Below are 18,168 nucleotides of genomic sequence, written 5' to 3'. Positions count from 1 at the left end.
AGCTTATGACCAAATATTTACAGGGGCAAACACAGGTGGAGATTTGTTGAAGGTTACTTTGCATTGCATATTGGGATGAGTGATAAACTGAGCTAGAATGCTAAGGAGATGGCTAGTACGTTGACCATGGGTGATGTGTGCAATGTGTTTTAAGGTTCAGTTATGATTTGACTTTGTCTTTTGTGTGGGTTTTTTGGGTGATCAATGCAGGAGACCATGCACCAGACCAAAAACTGGGTTAAGCTCCTCACGGCTAACTTTATCGAACCAGGGATGTTGATGGATATTCTATCTCTTCCAATTGCAGATACTTGCCCTGCCACACAGCAGAGATTGTACAGCCCTCTACCAGGTCCCAGGAAGCTACAAACTAACTTTTTCAAAATGGGCAAGTGGTCAAAGTACAAGAAAGTGTACAGAAAGGAATGGGAGTCTGACCCCGAACTAAAAAAGTGGATTGCCCCTGTGAAAACAGATGAAGCAAAGGCAAACTGTAAATACTGTCACTTACAGCTGCGGGCCCACTACCATGATTTAAAGCTGCATGCATCCACAGCTAGACATCGTGCGCGCATGGACACACCTAGCCTAACCATGGCATCTTTTGCACAACCAGTTTGTCAGTTATCAAACGACCAGAAAAGGAGAGAGCTTAGGATTGCTGTGCAAACTGCATGTAGCACATCAATCAACAGCATTGACAGACTGGGAGAAATTTTAAGTGAAGAAGTTCCTCCTTTCCGTATGCACAGGACAAAGTGCACAGCTTTAATAAATGGACTTTTAGGCCCCTATTTCAAAGGTGAGCTTCTTCAAGATATGGGCAGTTCTCCGTATTCGTTGATCATTGATGAATCCACTGACATTTCTGTAAAGAAACTACTGTGCGTCTGTGTAAAATACTTCAGTAAGAAAAGTAGCAGAATTGTGAGTAGTTACCTTGGGATGATAGAACTGCAAGAGGCATGTGCACAAGACATTGCAAATGCACTCCTGGAGTTCCTCAAGGACAGCAGGCTTCCAATTGAAAATATGGTAGGGGTAGGTACAGATGGCGCAAGTGTGATGTGTGGCAAAAACCACTCCACATACACTTTGTTGAGAGAAAAGCAGCCTACTTTGCAGCTTGTACGGTGCATCTGCCACTCGCTCGACATTGTTGCTAGAAAAGCAATGCGGAGTTTGCCCAGCAATGTGGAGTTCATGGTGAGAGAAACCTACAACTGGTTTGCACATTCTCCAAAGCGCCAGGCAGTCTACACAGATGTATATCAAACTCTGGATGGAGGAATGCCATTGAAGCTTATTTCGCCATGTGAAACGCGGTGGCTTATCATGGCGGATTGTGTGGAGCGTTTTCTGGAGCAGTATGATGCTCTAAAGCTGCACTTTTGCAACGCATCATACGTAGAACATTGCTATGCAGCTAGAATGCTGCAAGAAATGTACAATGACGAGACAAATTATCTCTATCTTATTTTCCTGAAACCTATGTTGCTAGAAATTAAGGTAGTGAACAAAGCATTTCAGCTTGAATCTGGTGATGTCCTCCACATATTCCGGGATTTGCAAACTTTATATAGGTCCACTATGAGAAGAATTGTAAAGCCCAGTGTCTTCAGTACCAATAGCGAGAAGCAATTGTGTAATTTGGATCTTCAAAGTAGTGCCATTTATCTTGGGCAGCAGGATGCTGACCTTGGCCTTGACTTCCGTAAAAAGCTCCAAGAAAGCAAACTGCCTGATGCTGCCAAGGACTGCATAGAAAAACGGTGCACAGACTTTGTTAAAGTTCTGGCAGCAGAGTATCAGATGCGCTTGCCAGATTCGCTGAGCCTCCTAAGACATTTGGAGCTTCTGAAGCCCCAAAATGTGCTTTCAGATTCTAAACCTCTGGTTACGGACTTGCCAAAAGAATGTTTTGCAGACCCAACACACATATTAGAAACGCAGTGGCGAACAGTGACTTCATGTTCTTTCAATACCTCTTCAGGCATGGAATCCTTTTGGATTGAAGTATTGAATTATAGAGATGCAGCTGGGAATCATCGGTTTCAGGAGTTGGCCATGGGCGCCATTAAACTTCTGACCCTACCCATATCAAATGCACAAGTGGAACGAGTGTTCTCACAAATGACCCTGCTTAAAAATGAGAACCGTAACCGAATGGGTCTGAAACTGCTATCAAATATACTCAACATAAAATTTGGACTAAAGCGCAATGGTCTTAATTCCTCTTCGTTCAAGCCCTCGCCGGAACTGCTAGCAAAGTTCAACAGCAGTATCTACAATTAATTGTTTTACTGTCTTAACATGCTGCTATTCTTGGCAGTGTTATCGCTACAATGGTTCGAGGCAATTCTTAACAATTAAAAAATTCATATGCATGGAAACGCAGAAACAATTGTCTGACCAAGAAATCCTGAAAAGGCACCCGGCATAGAGACAAAAGTTAATGCAAAAACATTTTTACTCACACGGCAATTAGAGAACAGCAATTACAAAACAGTTTAAGAATACTTAAAAGGTGCTCACATAGTTCCACAGGTGACAGCACTAAAGACCTAATGTACAGTGTGAACAAAAACAATGGCAGAGGGAGTCAAACTTTAAAAACAAAAGTCCAACAAATAGCACAAATAGAAGATCGCAATCAATGCTTCCTCATAAGTATGTGCCGCAAAACAGGCGCCAACTGTGTTTGGACCTACAATGGTTTCAAGGTCTTCCTCAGAAGAAGGGAATTATTACGAGAGCATCCAAATCAAATACTTTGTATAATCCGAGACAAGCGTACTCAGATAAAATGTAAAAGGGACCACATAAAGACAGCATCAGGAGTCCAACAAAAAAATGTATCATAAAACAGCATTTCTTAAATTTAGTGCCACTGTAGTGTCCGGTACAATTGTCAAAACCGACCCCATCACAATACAGAGCGCAAAACACGAACACGGCTGGACTAGTCAAAGCAATCTGCACATCGGTCCCCGTCAATGCGGTGGAAGCGTGACCTTCTCGGCGTCTTAACGCCGGGACTCTTGCTCTTCCACCGCATCGCCGGGACTCTCGCCCTTCCACCGCATTGCCTGGGAGTGATTTGCGGATTGGTTTGGCTAGCCCATCCGCGTTCGGGTGCTTTGGGCTCTGAATTGCAAACGGGCCAGTTTATACATTTGTACCAGACCCTACAGTGCCACTAAATGGATGACGTGCTGATTTTAGGATTATGTTCTTTTGTTGGACTTCTAGTGCTGTCTTTATGAGATCTCTTTTGCATTATATCAAGCTACATTTGTTTCGGAAGATACAAATTATTTGAACTGGTTGCTCTTTTAATAATACCTGTGTCCTGATGATGGCCTTGAAAACCTTATAGGTCAAAACGCCGTCGACGTCTGTCTTTGGCATATACTTATGAGGAAGCATTGATTGTGATCTTCTGTTCTTGTTATTTGTTGGCCTTTTTATGTTTTGAAATTGTGTCTCTCTTTGTCATTGTTTGTGTTCACACTGTACATTAAGCCTTTAGTGATGCCCCCTGTGTAACTATGTGAGCACCTTTTTAAGTATTCTTAAACTGTTTTGTAATGGCTCTTCTATATTTGCTGTTTTAGTAAAAATGTTTTTGTATAAACTTTTGTCTCTATGCTGGGTACCTTTTCTGGATTTCTTGCTTAGATGATTTTTTTCTGTGTTTTCATGCATATGAATTTTTTAATTTGTTATAATTGCCTTGGACTATTGTAGCTATAACATTGTTTATTTACCCCAGGTTTGGGGAATAGTGTTGCTCCTGTTGGTTGTAAACGCTATTCTTGCCAGTGGCAGGACATTTTGACCCACCTCAACCTGCCACTGCCAGACTCTGGAGAATGCTGCTACATTCTGCACTGCCTGAAGCATTTTCCACACCTCAACCTGCCACTGCCAGACTCTGTGATGCTGCTATTCTTGGCAGTGCCACTGCCAGACTCTGAGATGCTGCTAGCCTTCACCATGCCACTGCCAGACTATGGGCTGCTGCTAATCCTGGCAGTGCCTGGTCCAGAAGAAGACGTTTGTGCACCTTAACCAGTCAGAACAATGTGACCCACCTCAACCTGCCACTGCCAAACCCTGATGGTGCTGCTACATTCTGCACTGTCAGAAGCATTTTCCACACCTCAACCTGCCACTGCCAGACTCTGTGGTGCTGCTAGTCTTGGCAGTGCCACTGCCAGACTCTATGATGCTGCTAATCTTGGCAGTGCCTGGCCCAGAAGAAGTAGTTTGTGCACCTTAACCAGTCAGAACAATTTTGCCCACCTCAACCTGCCACTGCCAGACTCTGGAGGATGCTGCTACATTCTGCACTGCCTGAAGCATTTTCCACACCTCAACCTGCCACTGCCAGACTCTGTGATGCTGCTATTCTTGGCAGTGCCACTGCCAGACTCTGAGATGCTGCTAGCCTTCACAATGCCACTGCAAGACTATGGGCTGCTGCTAATCCTGGCAGCGCCTGGTCCAGAAGAAGACGTTTGTGCACCTTAACCAGTCAGAACAATGTGACCCACCTCAACCTGCCACTGCCAAACCCTGATGGTGCTGCTACATTCTGCACTGTCAGAAGCATTTTCCACACCTCAACCTGTCACTGCCAGACTCTGTGGTGCTGCTAGTCTTGGCAGTGCCACTGCCAGACTCTATGATGCTGCTAATCTTGGCAGTGCCTGGCCCAGAAGAAGAAGTTTGTGCACCTTAACCAGTCAGAACAATTTTGCCCACCTCAACCTGCCACTGCCAAACCCTGAAGGATGCTGCTACATTCTGCACTGCCTGGAGCATTTTCCACACACCACCCTGCCACTGCCAGTCCCTGAAGGATGCTGCTATTTTTGGCAGTGCCACTGCCAGACCTGTGAGGATGCTGCTAATCTTGGCAGTACCACTGCCAGACTATGGGATGCTACTAATCGTGACAGTTCATGGCCCAGAAGAAGACGTTTGTGCACCTTTACCAGTCAGAACAATTTTGCCCACCTCAACCTGCCACTGCCAGACTCTGGAGGGTGCTGCTACATTCTGCACTGCCTGAAGCATTTTCCACACCTCAACCTGCCACTGCCAGACTCTGTGATGCTGCTATTCTTGGCAGTGCCACTGCCAGACTCTGAGATGCTGCTAGCCTTCACCATGCCACTGCCAGACTATGGGCTGCTGCTAATCCTGGCAGTGCCTGGTCCAGAAGAAGACGTTTGTGCACCTTAACCAGTCAGAACAATGTGACCCACCTCAACCTGCCACTGCCAAACCCTGATGGTGCTGCTACATTCTGCACTGTCAGAAGCATTTTCCACACCTCAACCTGTCACTGCCAGACTCTGTGGTGCTGCTAGTCTTGGCAGTGCCACTGCCAGACTCTATGATGCTGCTAATCTTGGCAGTGCCTGGCCCAGAAGAAGAAGTTTGTGCACCTTAACCAGTCAGAACAATTTTGCCCACCTCAACCTGCCACTGCCAAACCCTGAAGGATGCTGCTACATTCTGCACTGCCTGGAGCATTTTCCACACACCACCCTGCCACTGCCAGTCCCTGAAGGATGCTGCTATTTTTGGCAGTGCCACTGCCAGACCTGTGAGGATGCTGCTAATCTTGGCAGTACCACTGCCAGACTATGGGATGCTACTAATCGTGACAGTTCATGGCCCAGAAGAAGACGTTTGTGCACCTTTACCAGTCAGAACAATTTTGCCCACCTCAACCTGCCACTGCCAGACTCTGGAGGGTGCTGCTACATTCTGCACTGCCTGAAGCATTTTCCACACCTCAACCTGCCACTGCCAGACTCTGTGATGCTGCTATTCTTGGCAGTGCCACTGCCAGACTCTGAGATGCTGCTAGCCTTCACCATGCCACTGCCAGACTATGGGCTGCTGCTAATCCTGGCAGCGCCTGGTCCAGAAGAAGACGTTTGTGCACCTTAACCAGTCAGAACAATGTGACCCACCTCAACCTGCCACTGCCAAACCCTGATGGTGCTGCTACATTCTGCACTGTCAGAAGCATTTTCCACACCTCAACCTGTCACTGCCAGACTCTGTGGTGCTGCTAGTCTTGGCAGTGCCACTGCCAGACTCTATGATGCTGCTAATCTTGGCAGTGCCTGGCCCAGAAGAAGAAGTTTGTGCACCTTAACCAGTCAGAACAATTTTGCCCACCTCAACCTGCCACTGCCAAACCCTGAAGGATGCTGCTACATTCTGCACTGCCTGGAGCATTTTCCACACACCACCCTGCCACTGCCAGTCCCTGAAGGATGCTGCTATTTTTGGCAGTGCCACTGCCAGACCTGTGAGGATGCTGCTAATCTTGGCAGTACCACTGCCAGACTATGGGATGCTACTAATCGTGACAGTTCATGGCCCAGAAGAAGACGTTTGTGCACCTTTACCAGTCAGAACAATTTTGCCCACCTCAACCTGCCACTGCCAGACTCTGGAGGGTGCTGCTACATTCTGCACTGCCTGAAGCATTTTCCACACCTCAACCTGCCACTGCCAGACTCTGTGATGCTGCTATTCTTGGCAGTGCCACTGCCAGACTCTGAGATGCTGCTAGCCTTCACCATGCCACTGCCAGACTATGGGCTGCTGCTAATCCTGGCAGTGCCTGGTCCAGAAGAAGACGTTTGTGCACCTTAACCAGTCAGAACAATGTGACCCACCTCAACCTGCCACTGCCAAACCCTGATGGTGCTGCTACATTCTGCACTGTCAGAAGCATTTTCCACACCTCAACCTGTCACTGCCAGACTCTGTGGTGCTGCTAGTCTTGGCAGTGCCACTGCCAGACTCTATGATGCTGCTAATCTTGGCAGTGCCTGGCCCAGAAGAAGTAGTTTGTGCACCTTAACCAGTCAGAACAATTTTGCCCACCTCAACCTGCCACTGCCAGACTCTGGAGGATGCTGCTACATTCTGCACTGCCTGAAGCATTTTCCACACCTCAACCTGCCACTGCCAGACTCTGTGATGCTGCTATTCTTGGCAGTGCCACTGCCAGACTCTGAGATGCTGCTAGCCTTCACAATGCCACTGCCAGACTATGGGCTGCTGCTAATCCTGGCAGCGCCTGGTCCAGAAGAAGACGTTTGTGCACCTTAACCAGTCAGAACAATGTGACCCACCTCAACCTGCCACTGCCAAACCCTGATGGTGCTGCTACATTCTGCACTGTCAGAAGCATTTTCCACACCTCAACCTGTCACTGCCAGACTCTGTGGTGCTGCTAGTCTTGGCAGTGCCACTGCCAGACTCTATGATGCTGCTAATCTTGGCAGTGCCTGGCCCAGAAGAAGAAGTTTGTGCACCTTAACCAGTCAGAACAATTTTGCCCACCTCAACCTGCCACTGCCAAACCCTGAAGGATGCTGCTACATTCTGCACTGCCTGGAGCATTTTCCACACACCACCCTGCCACTGCCAGTCCCTGAAGGATGCTGCTATTTTTGGCAGTGCCACTGCCAGACCTGTGAGGATGCTGCTAATCTTGGCAGTACCACTGCCAGACTATGGGATGCTACTAATCGTGACAGTTCATGGCCCAGAAGAAGACGTTTGTGCACCTTTACCAGTCAGAACAATTTTGCCCACCTCAACCTGCCACTGCCAGACTCTGGAGGGTGCTGCTACATTCTGCACTGCCTGAAGCATTTTCCACACCTCAACCTGCCACTGCCAGACTCTGTGATGCTGCTATTCTTGGCAGTGCCACTGCCAGACTCTGAGATGCTGCTAGCCTTCACCATGCCACTGCCAGACTATGGGCTGCTGCTAATCCTGGCAGCGCCTGGTCCAGAAGAAGACGTTTGTGCACCTTAACCAGTCAGAACAATGTGACCCACCTCAACCTGCCACTGCCAAACCCTGATGGTGCTGCTACATTCTGCACTGTCAGAAGCATTTTCCACACCTCAACCTGTCACTGCCAGACTCTGTGGTGCTGCTAGTCTTGGCAGTGCCACTGCCAGACTCTATGATGCTGCTAATCTTGGCAGTGCCTGGCCCAGAAGAAGAAGTTTGTGCACCTTAACCAGTCAGAACAATTTTGCCCACCTCAACCTGCCACTGCCAAACCCTGAAGGATGCTGCTACATTCTGCACTGCCTGGAGCATTTTCCACACACCACCCTGCCACTGCCAGTCCCTGAAGGATGCTGCTATTTTTGGCAGTGCCACTGCCAGACCTGTGAGGATGCTGCTAATCTTGGCAGTACCACTGCCAGACTATGGGATGCTACTAATCGTGACAGTTCATGGCCCAGAAGAAGACGTTTGTGCACCTTTACCAGTCAGAACAATTTTGCCCACCTCAACCTGCCACTGCCAGACTCTGGAGGGTGCTGCTACATTCTGCACTGCCTGAAGCATTTTCCACACCTCAACCTGCCACTGCCAGACTCTGTGATGCTGCTATTCTTGGCAGTGCCACTGCCAGACTCTGAGATGCTGCTAGCCTTCACCATGCCACTGCCAGACTATGGGCTGCTGCTAATCCTGGCAGTGCCTGGTCCAGAAGAAGACGTTTGTGCACCTTAACCAGTCAGAACAATGTGACCCACCTCAACCTGCCACTGCCAAACCCTGATGGTGCTGCTACATTCTGCACTGTCAGAAGCATTTTCCACACCTCAACCTGTCACTGCCAGACTCTGTGGTGCTGCTAGTCTTGGCAGTGCCACTGCCAGACTCTATGATGCTGCTAATCTTGGCAGTGCCTGGCCCAGAAGAAGAAGTTTGTGCACCTTAACCAGTCAGAACAATTTTGCCCACCTCAACCTGCCACTGCCAAACCCTGAAGGATGCTGCTACATTCTGCACTGCCTGGAGCATTTTCCACACACCACCCTGCCACTGCCAGTCCCTGAAGGATGCTGCTATTTTTGGCAGTGCCACTGCCAGACCTGTGAGGATGCTGCTAATCTTGGCAGTACCACTGCCAGACTATGGGATGCTACTAATCGTGACAGTTCATGGCCCAGAAGAAGACGTTTGTGCACCTTTACCAGTCAGAACAATTTTGCCCACCTCAACCTGCCACTGCCAGACTCTGGAGGGTGCTGCTACATTCTGCACTGCCTGAAGCATTTTCCACACCTCAACCTGCCACTGCCAGACTCTGTGATGCTGCTATTCTTGGCAGTGCCACTGCCAGACTCTGAGATGCTGCTAGCCTTCACCATGCCACTGCCAGACTATGGGCTGCTGCTAATCCTGGCAGTGCCTGGTCCAGAAGAAGACGTTTGTGCACCTTAACCAGTCAGAACAATGTGACCCACCTCAACCTGCCACTGCCAAACCCTGATGGTGCTGCTACATTCTGCACTGTCAGAAGCATTTTCCACACCTCAACCTGTCACTGCCAGACTCTGTGGTGCTGCTAGTCTTGGCAGTGCCACTGCCAGACTCTATGATGCTGCTAATCTTGGCAGTGCCTGGCCCAGAAGAAGAAGTTTGTGCACCTTAACCAGTCAGAACAATTTTGCCCACCTCAACCTGCCACTGCCAAACCCTGAAGGATGCTGCTACATTCTGCACTGCCTGGAGCATTTTCCACACACCACCCTGCCACTGCCAGTCCCTGAAGGATGCTGCTATTTTTGGCAGTGCCACTGCCAGACCTGTGAGGATGCTGCTAATCTTGGCAGTACCACTGCCAGACTATGGGATGCTACTAATCGTGACAGTTCATGGCCCAGAAGAAGACGTTTGTGCACCTTTACCAGTCAGAACAATTTTGCCCACCTCAACCTGCCACTGCCAGACTCTGGAGGGTGCTGCTACATTCTGCACTGCCTGAAGCATTTTCCACACCTCAACCTGCCACTGCCAGACTCTGTGATGCTGCTATTCTTGGCAGTGCCACTGCCAGACTCTGAGATGCTGCTAGCCTTCACCATGCCACTGCCAGACTATGGGCTGCTGCTAATCCTGGCAGCGCCTGGTCCAGAAGAAGACGTTTGTGCTCCTTAACCAGTCAGAACAATGTGACCCACCTCAACCTGCCACTGCCAAACCCTGATGGTGCTGCTACATTCTGCACTGTCAGAAGCATTTTCCACACCTCAACCTGTCACTGCCAGACTCTGTGGTGCTGCTAGTCTTGGCAGTGCCACTGCCAGACTCTATGATGCTGCTAATCTTGGCAGTGCCTGGCCCAGAAGAAGAAGTTTGTGCACCTTAACCAGTCAGAACAATTTTGCCCACCTCAACCTGCCACTGCCAAACCCTGAAGGATGCTGCTACATTCTGCACTGCCTGGAGCATTTTCCACACACCACCCTGCCACTGCCAGTCCCTGAAGGATGCTGCTATTTTTGGCAGTGCCACTGCCAGACCTGTGAGGATGCTGCTAATCTTGGCAGTACCACTGCCAGACTATGGGATGCTACTAATCGTGACAGTTCATGGCCCAGAAGAAGACGTTTGTGCACCTTTACCAGTCAGAACAATTTTGCCCACCTCAACCTGCCACTGCCAGACTCTGGAGGGTGCTGCTACATTCTGCACTGCCTGAAGCATTTTCCACACCTCAACCTGCCACTGCCAGACTCTGTGATGCTGCTATTCTTGGCAGTGCCACTGCCAGACTCTGAGATGCTGCTAGCCTTCACCATGCCACTGCCAGACTATGGGCTGCTGCTAATCCTGGCAGTGCCTGGTCCAGAAGAAGACGTTTGTGCACCTTAACCAGTCAGAACAATGTGACCCACCTCAACCTGCCACTGCCAAACCCTGATGGTGCTGCTACATTCTGCACTGTCAGAAGCATTTTCCACACCTCAACCTGTCACTGCCAGACTCTGTGGTGCTGCTAGTCTTGGCAGTGCCACTGCCAGACTCTATGATGCTGCTAATCTTGGCAGTGCCTGGCCCAGAAGAAGAAGTTTGTGCACCTTAACCAGTCAGAACAATTTTGCCCACCTCAACCTGCCACTGCCAAACCCTGAAGGATGCTGCTACATTCTGCACTGCCTGGAGCATTTTCCACACACCACCCTGCCACTGCCAGTCCCTGAAGGATGCTGCTATTTTTGGCAGTGCCACTGCCAGACCTGTGAGGATGCTGCTAATCTTGGCAGTACCACTGCCAGACTATGGGATGCTACTAATCGTGACAGTTCATGGCCCAGAAGAAGACGTTTGTGCACCTTTACCAGTCAGAACAATTTTGCCCACCTCAACCTGCCACTGCCAGACTCTGGAGGATGCTGCTACATTCTGCACTGCCTGAAGCATTTTCCACACCTCAACCTGCCACTGCCAGACTCTGTGATGCTGCTATTCTTGGCAGTGCCACTGCCAGACTCTGAGATGCTGCTAGCCTTCACCATGCCACTGCCAGACTATGGGCTGCTGCTAATCCTGGCAGTGCCTGGTCCAGAAGAAGACGTTTGTGCACCTTAACCAGTCAGAACAATGTGACCCACCTCAACCTGCCACTGCCAGACCCTGAAGGATGCTGATAATCTTGGCAGAACCACAGACTGAGATGCTGCTAGCCTTCACCATGCCACTGCCAGACTATGGGCTGCTGCTTATCTTGCCAGTGCCTGGCCCAGAAGAACTCTTTGGCACAATTGAACTTTCCACTGTCTGAACAAGGATCTACCATACTGTTGCCTGGCAAAAAACAGGAGATGGCGCTTGTGTGAGTCTGCAGAATGCACTTGCACTTTATCAGGTATCAGCTCATGGGACCAGCAAGCCCTGCACACCATGCCTCGAACTGCTCTCTTCTGATGAGTACCAAAAAGTACGAAACATACGTAATTTGCGTATGTAAAGAGATGTTCAGCATTGCTTTGGGAGAATTCAAACAAGTGTAAAAAACATGAAGCATTGGCCTATATTGCCGTTATTCTGGGAGGCCTGACGTGAGTATGCAAGCTGAAGAGCACCTTTCCCAAGAAGAACGTTTCCGCACTTGCAGTCCCCCAAATTGAACCCAGAATATTTTGGGCCGGCTTGCTCCACACCATGCGATATCAAGTGAGTGACAGTTTTCCTGACAGACCAACTTTGATTTCAGTGTACAAAATGTAAGTTATCTGATTAATATGGGAGGTATTGAAATAGAAGTATATTTGTGAATGTTGTAGTCAGGCTACACGTAAGTTAATGGAGTGGCAAAATTGGGCTACTTTTTGCTACTTTGGGCTACCGTTTCGTTGCTTTTGGGCTTGAAAGTTGTGAAAAAATCTGGCAACCCTGGGTAGGGATTGGGAGAGGAAAGAGTGGGTGATGCGGCGATGGTAGGGTTGTGAGTTGCAAATGAGGCAATTGGGTGGTGTCTTGTGATTGAGAATAGTGACTACTAGCAGGTCTGAGAGTAAGGTCAGCATAGAATTTCTGTAGTCACACCGCAGCGCTGTTGCTGTGTAGTCTACCAGCCATTCCACACGGCTGGAATGTGGGAAGGGGAGGGGGGGACGGAAGAAGCCGAAGATTGTCGAGCGTATGGTCCTCGCTTTCGATCCCAGAGTGCACCGCTCTTCCCCCGGCCCATCCCTCTTCACACTGAGAGCAGCCCGACGCAAAGCGTCTGCGGGACTCAGCTGAGAAAAGTTTTGGGCTGCTCCACTGGAACCGAGCCGCCGCCTCAAAAGTAGGGATCACAATTGCCCCGGTAAAATAAAAGAAGTGGGGGTAGCGCCAGCCCAGGACTACGGACCGCAAAAGGGACCGCGAGAAGTGCATCCCCCCTAGCACAAGAGGCGACAAGAGCGTGAACCCACCAGTTGGAGTCTCAGAGACGGCGGAGCGCGAGCATCGACCACCGCCCTGCAGCCAGCGGAGCGCGAGCCCGGGAGAGCCAGCGCGAGGCTGCACCTCCTAAGAACTTTTAGAACTCAGGTGGCGCGTGAGCCCATCACCTGCAGCTTCGAGGGGCGCGAGCTCTGCAGTACCGGTCGCGGGGGGAGCGCGCGCCACTGCCTGTGGGAAGCCCCGGAGGGCACAGAATGTGGCAGCCGCCGCCTTTGGTGCTGCTGCTCTGCCTCGGGCTGCTCTGCGCCCGGGGGCGCGCCGCCATGGACGAATGCACGGCCGAGGAGGGACTGTCGCAGCGCTGTATGCCTGAGTTCGTTAACGCCGCCTTTAATGTGACGGTGGAGGCCACCAACACGTGCGGCTCCCCTCCGGAGGAGTACTGCGTGCAGACGGGGGTCACCGGCGTCACCAAGAGTTGCCACACGTGTGACTCGCGTTCCCCAGCCATGCGGCACAGTGCTGACTATCTGACCGACTACAACAACCCCCAGGACACCACCTGGTGGCAGAGCCAGAGCATGCTGGCAGGAGTGCAGTACCCCTCGAGCATCAACCTTACGCTGCATCTGGGTGAGTACCGAGAAATCTTAACACCCCCCAACCCCCCTTACCTCACAAACATACTCCAAATCTCAGAACTCCATTCGGGGAACATCACCCTGACACTGCACCTGGTCGAGTGCTCGGAAAGCACCCTGTTATCTCGTGTTTGTACCCAATAACCTAACTTACCGTAACCCACCCAGGCAACCTCAAGGGGGGGGGGCGCGGTGTAACAGTGGTGCATCACCCCAGTCCGCTACCTGGGTGAGTAGCTCTGAAACGTCATACCACTGGGCGCAGTTGTAGGGAAACACCTGCTTGACGTTGCACCCGGGTGAGTCCAGAGACATTCACCCGGGTGCAGAGGCCAGGGAGCATAATCATCCCTCTGCACCTGAATGAGTACCTCCCAACCAATCTCAACACAACTAAACAATGCCAGGGAGCAGTAATACTGGAGCATCACACTGACGTTGCGACTCGGCCAGTACCAAAGAGCTGCACAGTTAAGACATCCACTATCTCAGTACAGAAGATGTATGGGTGAACATCTGCCTGAAAGTTGCTCACCGACCCCCCCCCCCCCCCCACACACACACCTACTTTGCCAACATAGTCCTCTATCCTGGGAGCATCATCCTAGTGCCGCATCAGGGTGAGTACTGTGAATTTAAAATTACCCCCCCCGAAAAATAAATTGCACACAACCACAAAACTTCGCTCGGGTACCATCTTCCAGACGCTGTTCTTGAGCGATCCACCAAGTAACCTCAGGGTAGCGTCACCCCAACTCTGCACCTGGGTGAGTCCCGAGAAACCAACATCCTAAGAGGACCGTTTAGCTAGCCGCCTCTTGTAAACTTCCTTATACTACAGCCCTTCTTATGGGACAAGGATTCGCCAACTAACCCAACCTTGCATTTTACCCAGTCTCCCGTCACTTTCAACTCATTTAAATGCAGTCTGGAGAGGCACCAATCCCCAGCTCCTTGAAGTGAAGGCAAAACACGTATTCATTCGCGAACTCAAGGTGACCTTAGTTCTAGCCCGAGTCATAAGGAATGTGGATTGCGACAGTGCTTTCTGCATGCTTGAATTCACACCGAATATAGCACTGTCGGTGGATTCATAGAGTAACAAATCTAGCCAGTCAGCCAGCCTTAAACTCTACCTTTCTATTAATATTGGTGTGTGGGGAATTCGGTGTTGTGCTCAGCAAAAAACATAAACCAAACTGTAAACACTTGTAATAGTAGACGCTGTTTATTTATTCTGTACCTTCCGGCTATGCGCTCTAACCTTTCTTCAGTCTACACTTTACCTTGTGTTACACGTTTTAGGCCCCTGAGGGCATCTATTTCCACTAAGAACCCGTCTAGCAGCAGAGACTTACATATTTCATATTATGTAAGTTTATTAACGGGCATTTTGGATTTTAGGACTGCGGGCCATAAAAAAGATGCAATAAGTTGAGGTTCTCTTTGAGAGCTATGCCCTTGATATAAACTTGGAATGCATTGCAAGTGTCAGAGGAACGCGCCTCTCAGGTGCTTTAGTATTTGTCTGCAGCTGTGGGCACACATTCAACCCTCCCATTCTTTCATCGCTGTGGGGGTGGTGGTGGGGGGTCGTTAGTCTCTGGGCAGAAATGTCCCCTATTTGAGTATATCAGTCTGAAAGATCACCAGTTAAATTGTCGGGTGCTGCTTTGCACCCCACGCAGAACCTGTTTAGTTTTTGAAGCAGCCGGGGGTATTTTTTGTTAATTTTGCTAATACTGCAATAGTTGGAGGTTTGAAGCAGATTCATGTTTACCTTTAAAAAGCGGCTGTGCAATTAATTGCATGTTTTCGATGTTCCTGGCCTTAGACCCCTATGGACTGTCTAGCTGCAGCCGACTTGTAAGAGTTGTCCTCAACCTTCATTCATTTAAGAGCCCCCCCAGTATGACCACAAAGCCACCAGAGACCTCTGATGTGCCCCTCTCAATCTGTTCGCTCAGTCTGTTCACTGCCAAGCAAGGCCTGCAGGCGCGGTGATTTCCCGGGTGCGTCTTGCTAACCTGCTGCGCTTGTAATGTTTTATGTGCTATCAAGGTTCAGGCGGTGGTTGGTTCTGCGCTTGTATTCATTTCCTTGCCCGGAGCTGCCATACGTCAGGTGCTGAGTGTAATCAGCTGCCTTCCACTGAGGTTGCTTCACCAAAATGCCGGGGGTCGCTGAAGTGGCAACCCAAAATCCGTCAGAGTTGTTAGCCCGAACTGCCAAATGGCAGAACAGCAACGCAGGATAACACCCAGAAAGACCACTGGGCGTCTTGGTACAGTCAGTGCCTTATTCCTGCTGTTGTCATGTACCTTGAAAACGGATGTACTAAATGGCAAGCCAGTGCGAGCAGCTGCTGTTTCTATTTGATGTCTGTGCTGGCTGCCCTATAAAGGTTGGGTTGCAGTACTGCTAACGCCGTCTTTGAGCAGTACTAGAATTGCTTGGTGTTAAGTGGTCGGAAATACTTTGTTACTTTCTGTGTGATTTTTGGGGACATTTTTTTGTCAAAAGTTGGAAACGTGGAAACAAATTAACAAAGCTGCAGCGACTGTTGCAGTTATAGGGACCCATCTGTTCAGCCTGGATTCATATAGACGCGTTCAAGCAGCAGTGATGCCTTATGTTTGAGATGCTCCTGCTGCGGTGGCAAAATAGTTTTCTGTACAGCACTTTGTTGGTATTAAACACTGTTGCACTTTTTTGTCGGATCACACATTTATTCTTTTAACTGCTTTTGTCCACCTGCACATGTCTTAGTGAGTCCTGGTGTTACAGGTCACCGAGAGAGCATAGGGATTTTACCAGACTTCGCACAAGGCTATGCTGTAGCAGAGCTAGCATAACGCTCTGCTAGTGTAATGTTGGCACTTCTGTTGGTTTCTGCCATATAGAAATATGGGACAAGACATTTGTGCATCTGTTCACTATGAAGGCCACTTTGAGCACAGTTTTATTTGCATTGCTGAACTCTGTGTTGATGCGCTACTTTTAATTGAATGCTAGTTGACATGTTGAGCTATCATCTGCCATGTTGCAGGCATGTGTGTGCTGATGGCAGCCATCTTGGAGTTGGTTTTTCATCTTGTAACCCTTCTGGTGCTATGGACACAATTAGGTACACGCCCATTGCATCTCACATCTGGGTGCTGTGGAGTTACATACCTGGCACCAGTGGAGTTACAGACCTGGCACCAGTGCAGCAGCTGTTTAGTATTGCTCCTGTGTCCCTCCTGCCCCCTTGTCAATCACCCCTGGATTGGAGTTTGAGACACACTTGCTCTTGAGGGGGGGGGGGAGGGGGCTCCAAATGAATTATCAGTTGGATGTGATTGCCTTGTGCTTCCACTGGACATGCGATTTTTTTTTTTTGTAGGAGGAGCTACCCTCCCCACCTCCCCTAATATTTTCAGTTTTCTGTCCCACCCGTCCCCCAAGGATGGATGGGGGTGTTTACTTACAGTCAAGCTCACTGTGCAGCAGAGAAAGTTAGAAACCAGAGAAGGCTGGGGCAGCTCGCAGTGCAGTAGAAAGCCCACTAAATGCCAGGAATGTATTTATCAAAAACCAAAGGATGGGTCAGCCCACCCTGGCGTAGGGCCATGACCCCACCCCAAATGGGACAAACTAGTAATTCTGCTACCATGAAGGGGCAGAGTGCATTTGCACAGGTTACGAGGTGGCAGAAAACACACTGGACACCCAAAATGTCTAAATAGTTCCAAAACAAAGATTGGGTGGGCCACACTGGTACCAGGTTATACCCCCACCTCAGATGGGGCATTACAGTATTCCTGCACCCATCTCGGGAAGCAAATAGATGTGTGCCAAATTGGGAGGTTGTCCCTAATTTGCCCCAGGAGTGGTAGAAAAGCAAACTGAACACCAGGGATTGTACATTTGAGCAAAGTAAAGGGTCTCTCCACTGGGTCACACCCCAGCCGTAAAAAGAGTAAACTTGTATTTGTGCCCTAATTAGGGGGGTGGTGGGGTTGTCCTAAGTTGCCTCTTCAGGGTTGTGTGTGTGTGTGTGTGTGTGTGTGGGGGGGGGGGGGTGGAAGCACTGGCTGCTAGGAATATGTTGTAAAATAATGGCTTCTAATCCACCCTGATATCTGGACCCATCCCCAGAGCCTCAACTGTTTTTCTGCTCACCTGGGACACCCCATTCTTCTGGCAGGCAAGAGGACATATTGATGTTTTTGGGTGTTGTTTTTACATACGGGCCAGCAGAGTGGTACAAAATCCCAATATGGTCCTGCTTGCCATGCTGAATTGCTGCACTGTTTGGGCTCTGGCTTGGTCTCCACCTGGGAAATATACCAAACCCACACATATCTGAAATCTAAACATTGGGGGGTTCCATGATGGTGTGCTGTGTGTGTCTCCCATGTTGTCTGACCCTACGTGCCCTGTAAATCTTCAACTTTGCCTAAAAGCACTTATTTTCCTCACATGACTGTAACCTAAAGTTCCTCCCCATAAAAATGCTACCCCTTGTATGTGGCTCGGCTTAAACCCAAGACCCCAAAACGCAACTTGGAAGCATCAACAATACGGGCAGCTGCAGATTTGGGTACAGGCTGGCTGCCACCTAGAGAAAGTTACTAAATCTACACATTTCTCCAAACTAGACACAGGGGAATTCAGAGTGGTGTGGCTTGCATGGTGCTGACAATTTTTTTTTTTTTACCGTAATTCCTTGTAAACCTGAAACCTTGCCTAAAGTCACACATTTTTCTTGCATTTCAGGGACAAACTTCTA

At 49.5% G+C, this 18,168-nt stretch overlaps 2 protein-coding genes across 2 annotated transcripts in view; both read left to right on the top strand.

The window, feature by feature from the left end:
• Positions 1–384: 384 nt before the first annotated feature.
• On the top strand, positions 385–2,295 carry LOC146833835 (uncharacterized). The gene has a single exon (XM_085600212.1). The coding sequence runs from the start codon at positions 385–387 to the stop codon at positions 2,293–2,295; it is 1,911 nt and encodes a 636-aa protein (XP_085456338.1).
• Positions 2,296–12,553: 10,258 nt separating this feature from the next.
• The window catches only part of LAMC1 (laminin subunit gamma 1), a 329,476-nt gene continuing 323,861 nt past the window's right edge, over positions 12,554–18,168 (top strand). The window contains exon 1 of the mRNA XM_085601731.1: positions 12,554–13,386. Within this exon, the coding sequence (XP_085457857.1) occupies positions 13,008–13,386 (379 nt within the window). The 5' untranslated portion in view covers positions 12,554–13,007. The remainder of the gene's footprint in view (positions 13,387–18,168) is intronic.

Source organism: Triturus cristatus, chromosome 4_2 (assembly GCF_964204655.1).
Source record: "Triturus cristatus chromosome 4_2, aTriCri1.1, whole genome shotgun sequence".
Classification (NCBI taxonomy): domain Eukaryota; kingdom Metazoa; phylum Chordata; class Amphibia; order Caudata; family Salamandridae; genus Triturus; species Triturus cristatus.
This window is presented reverse-complemented; position numbering and strand designations above follow the sequence as displayed.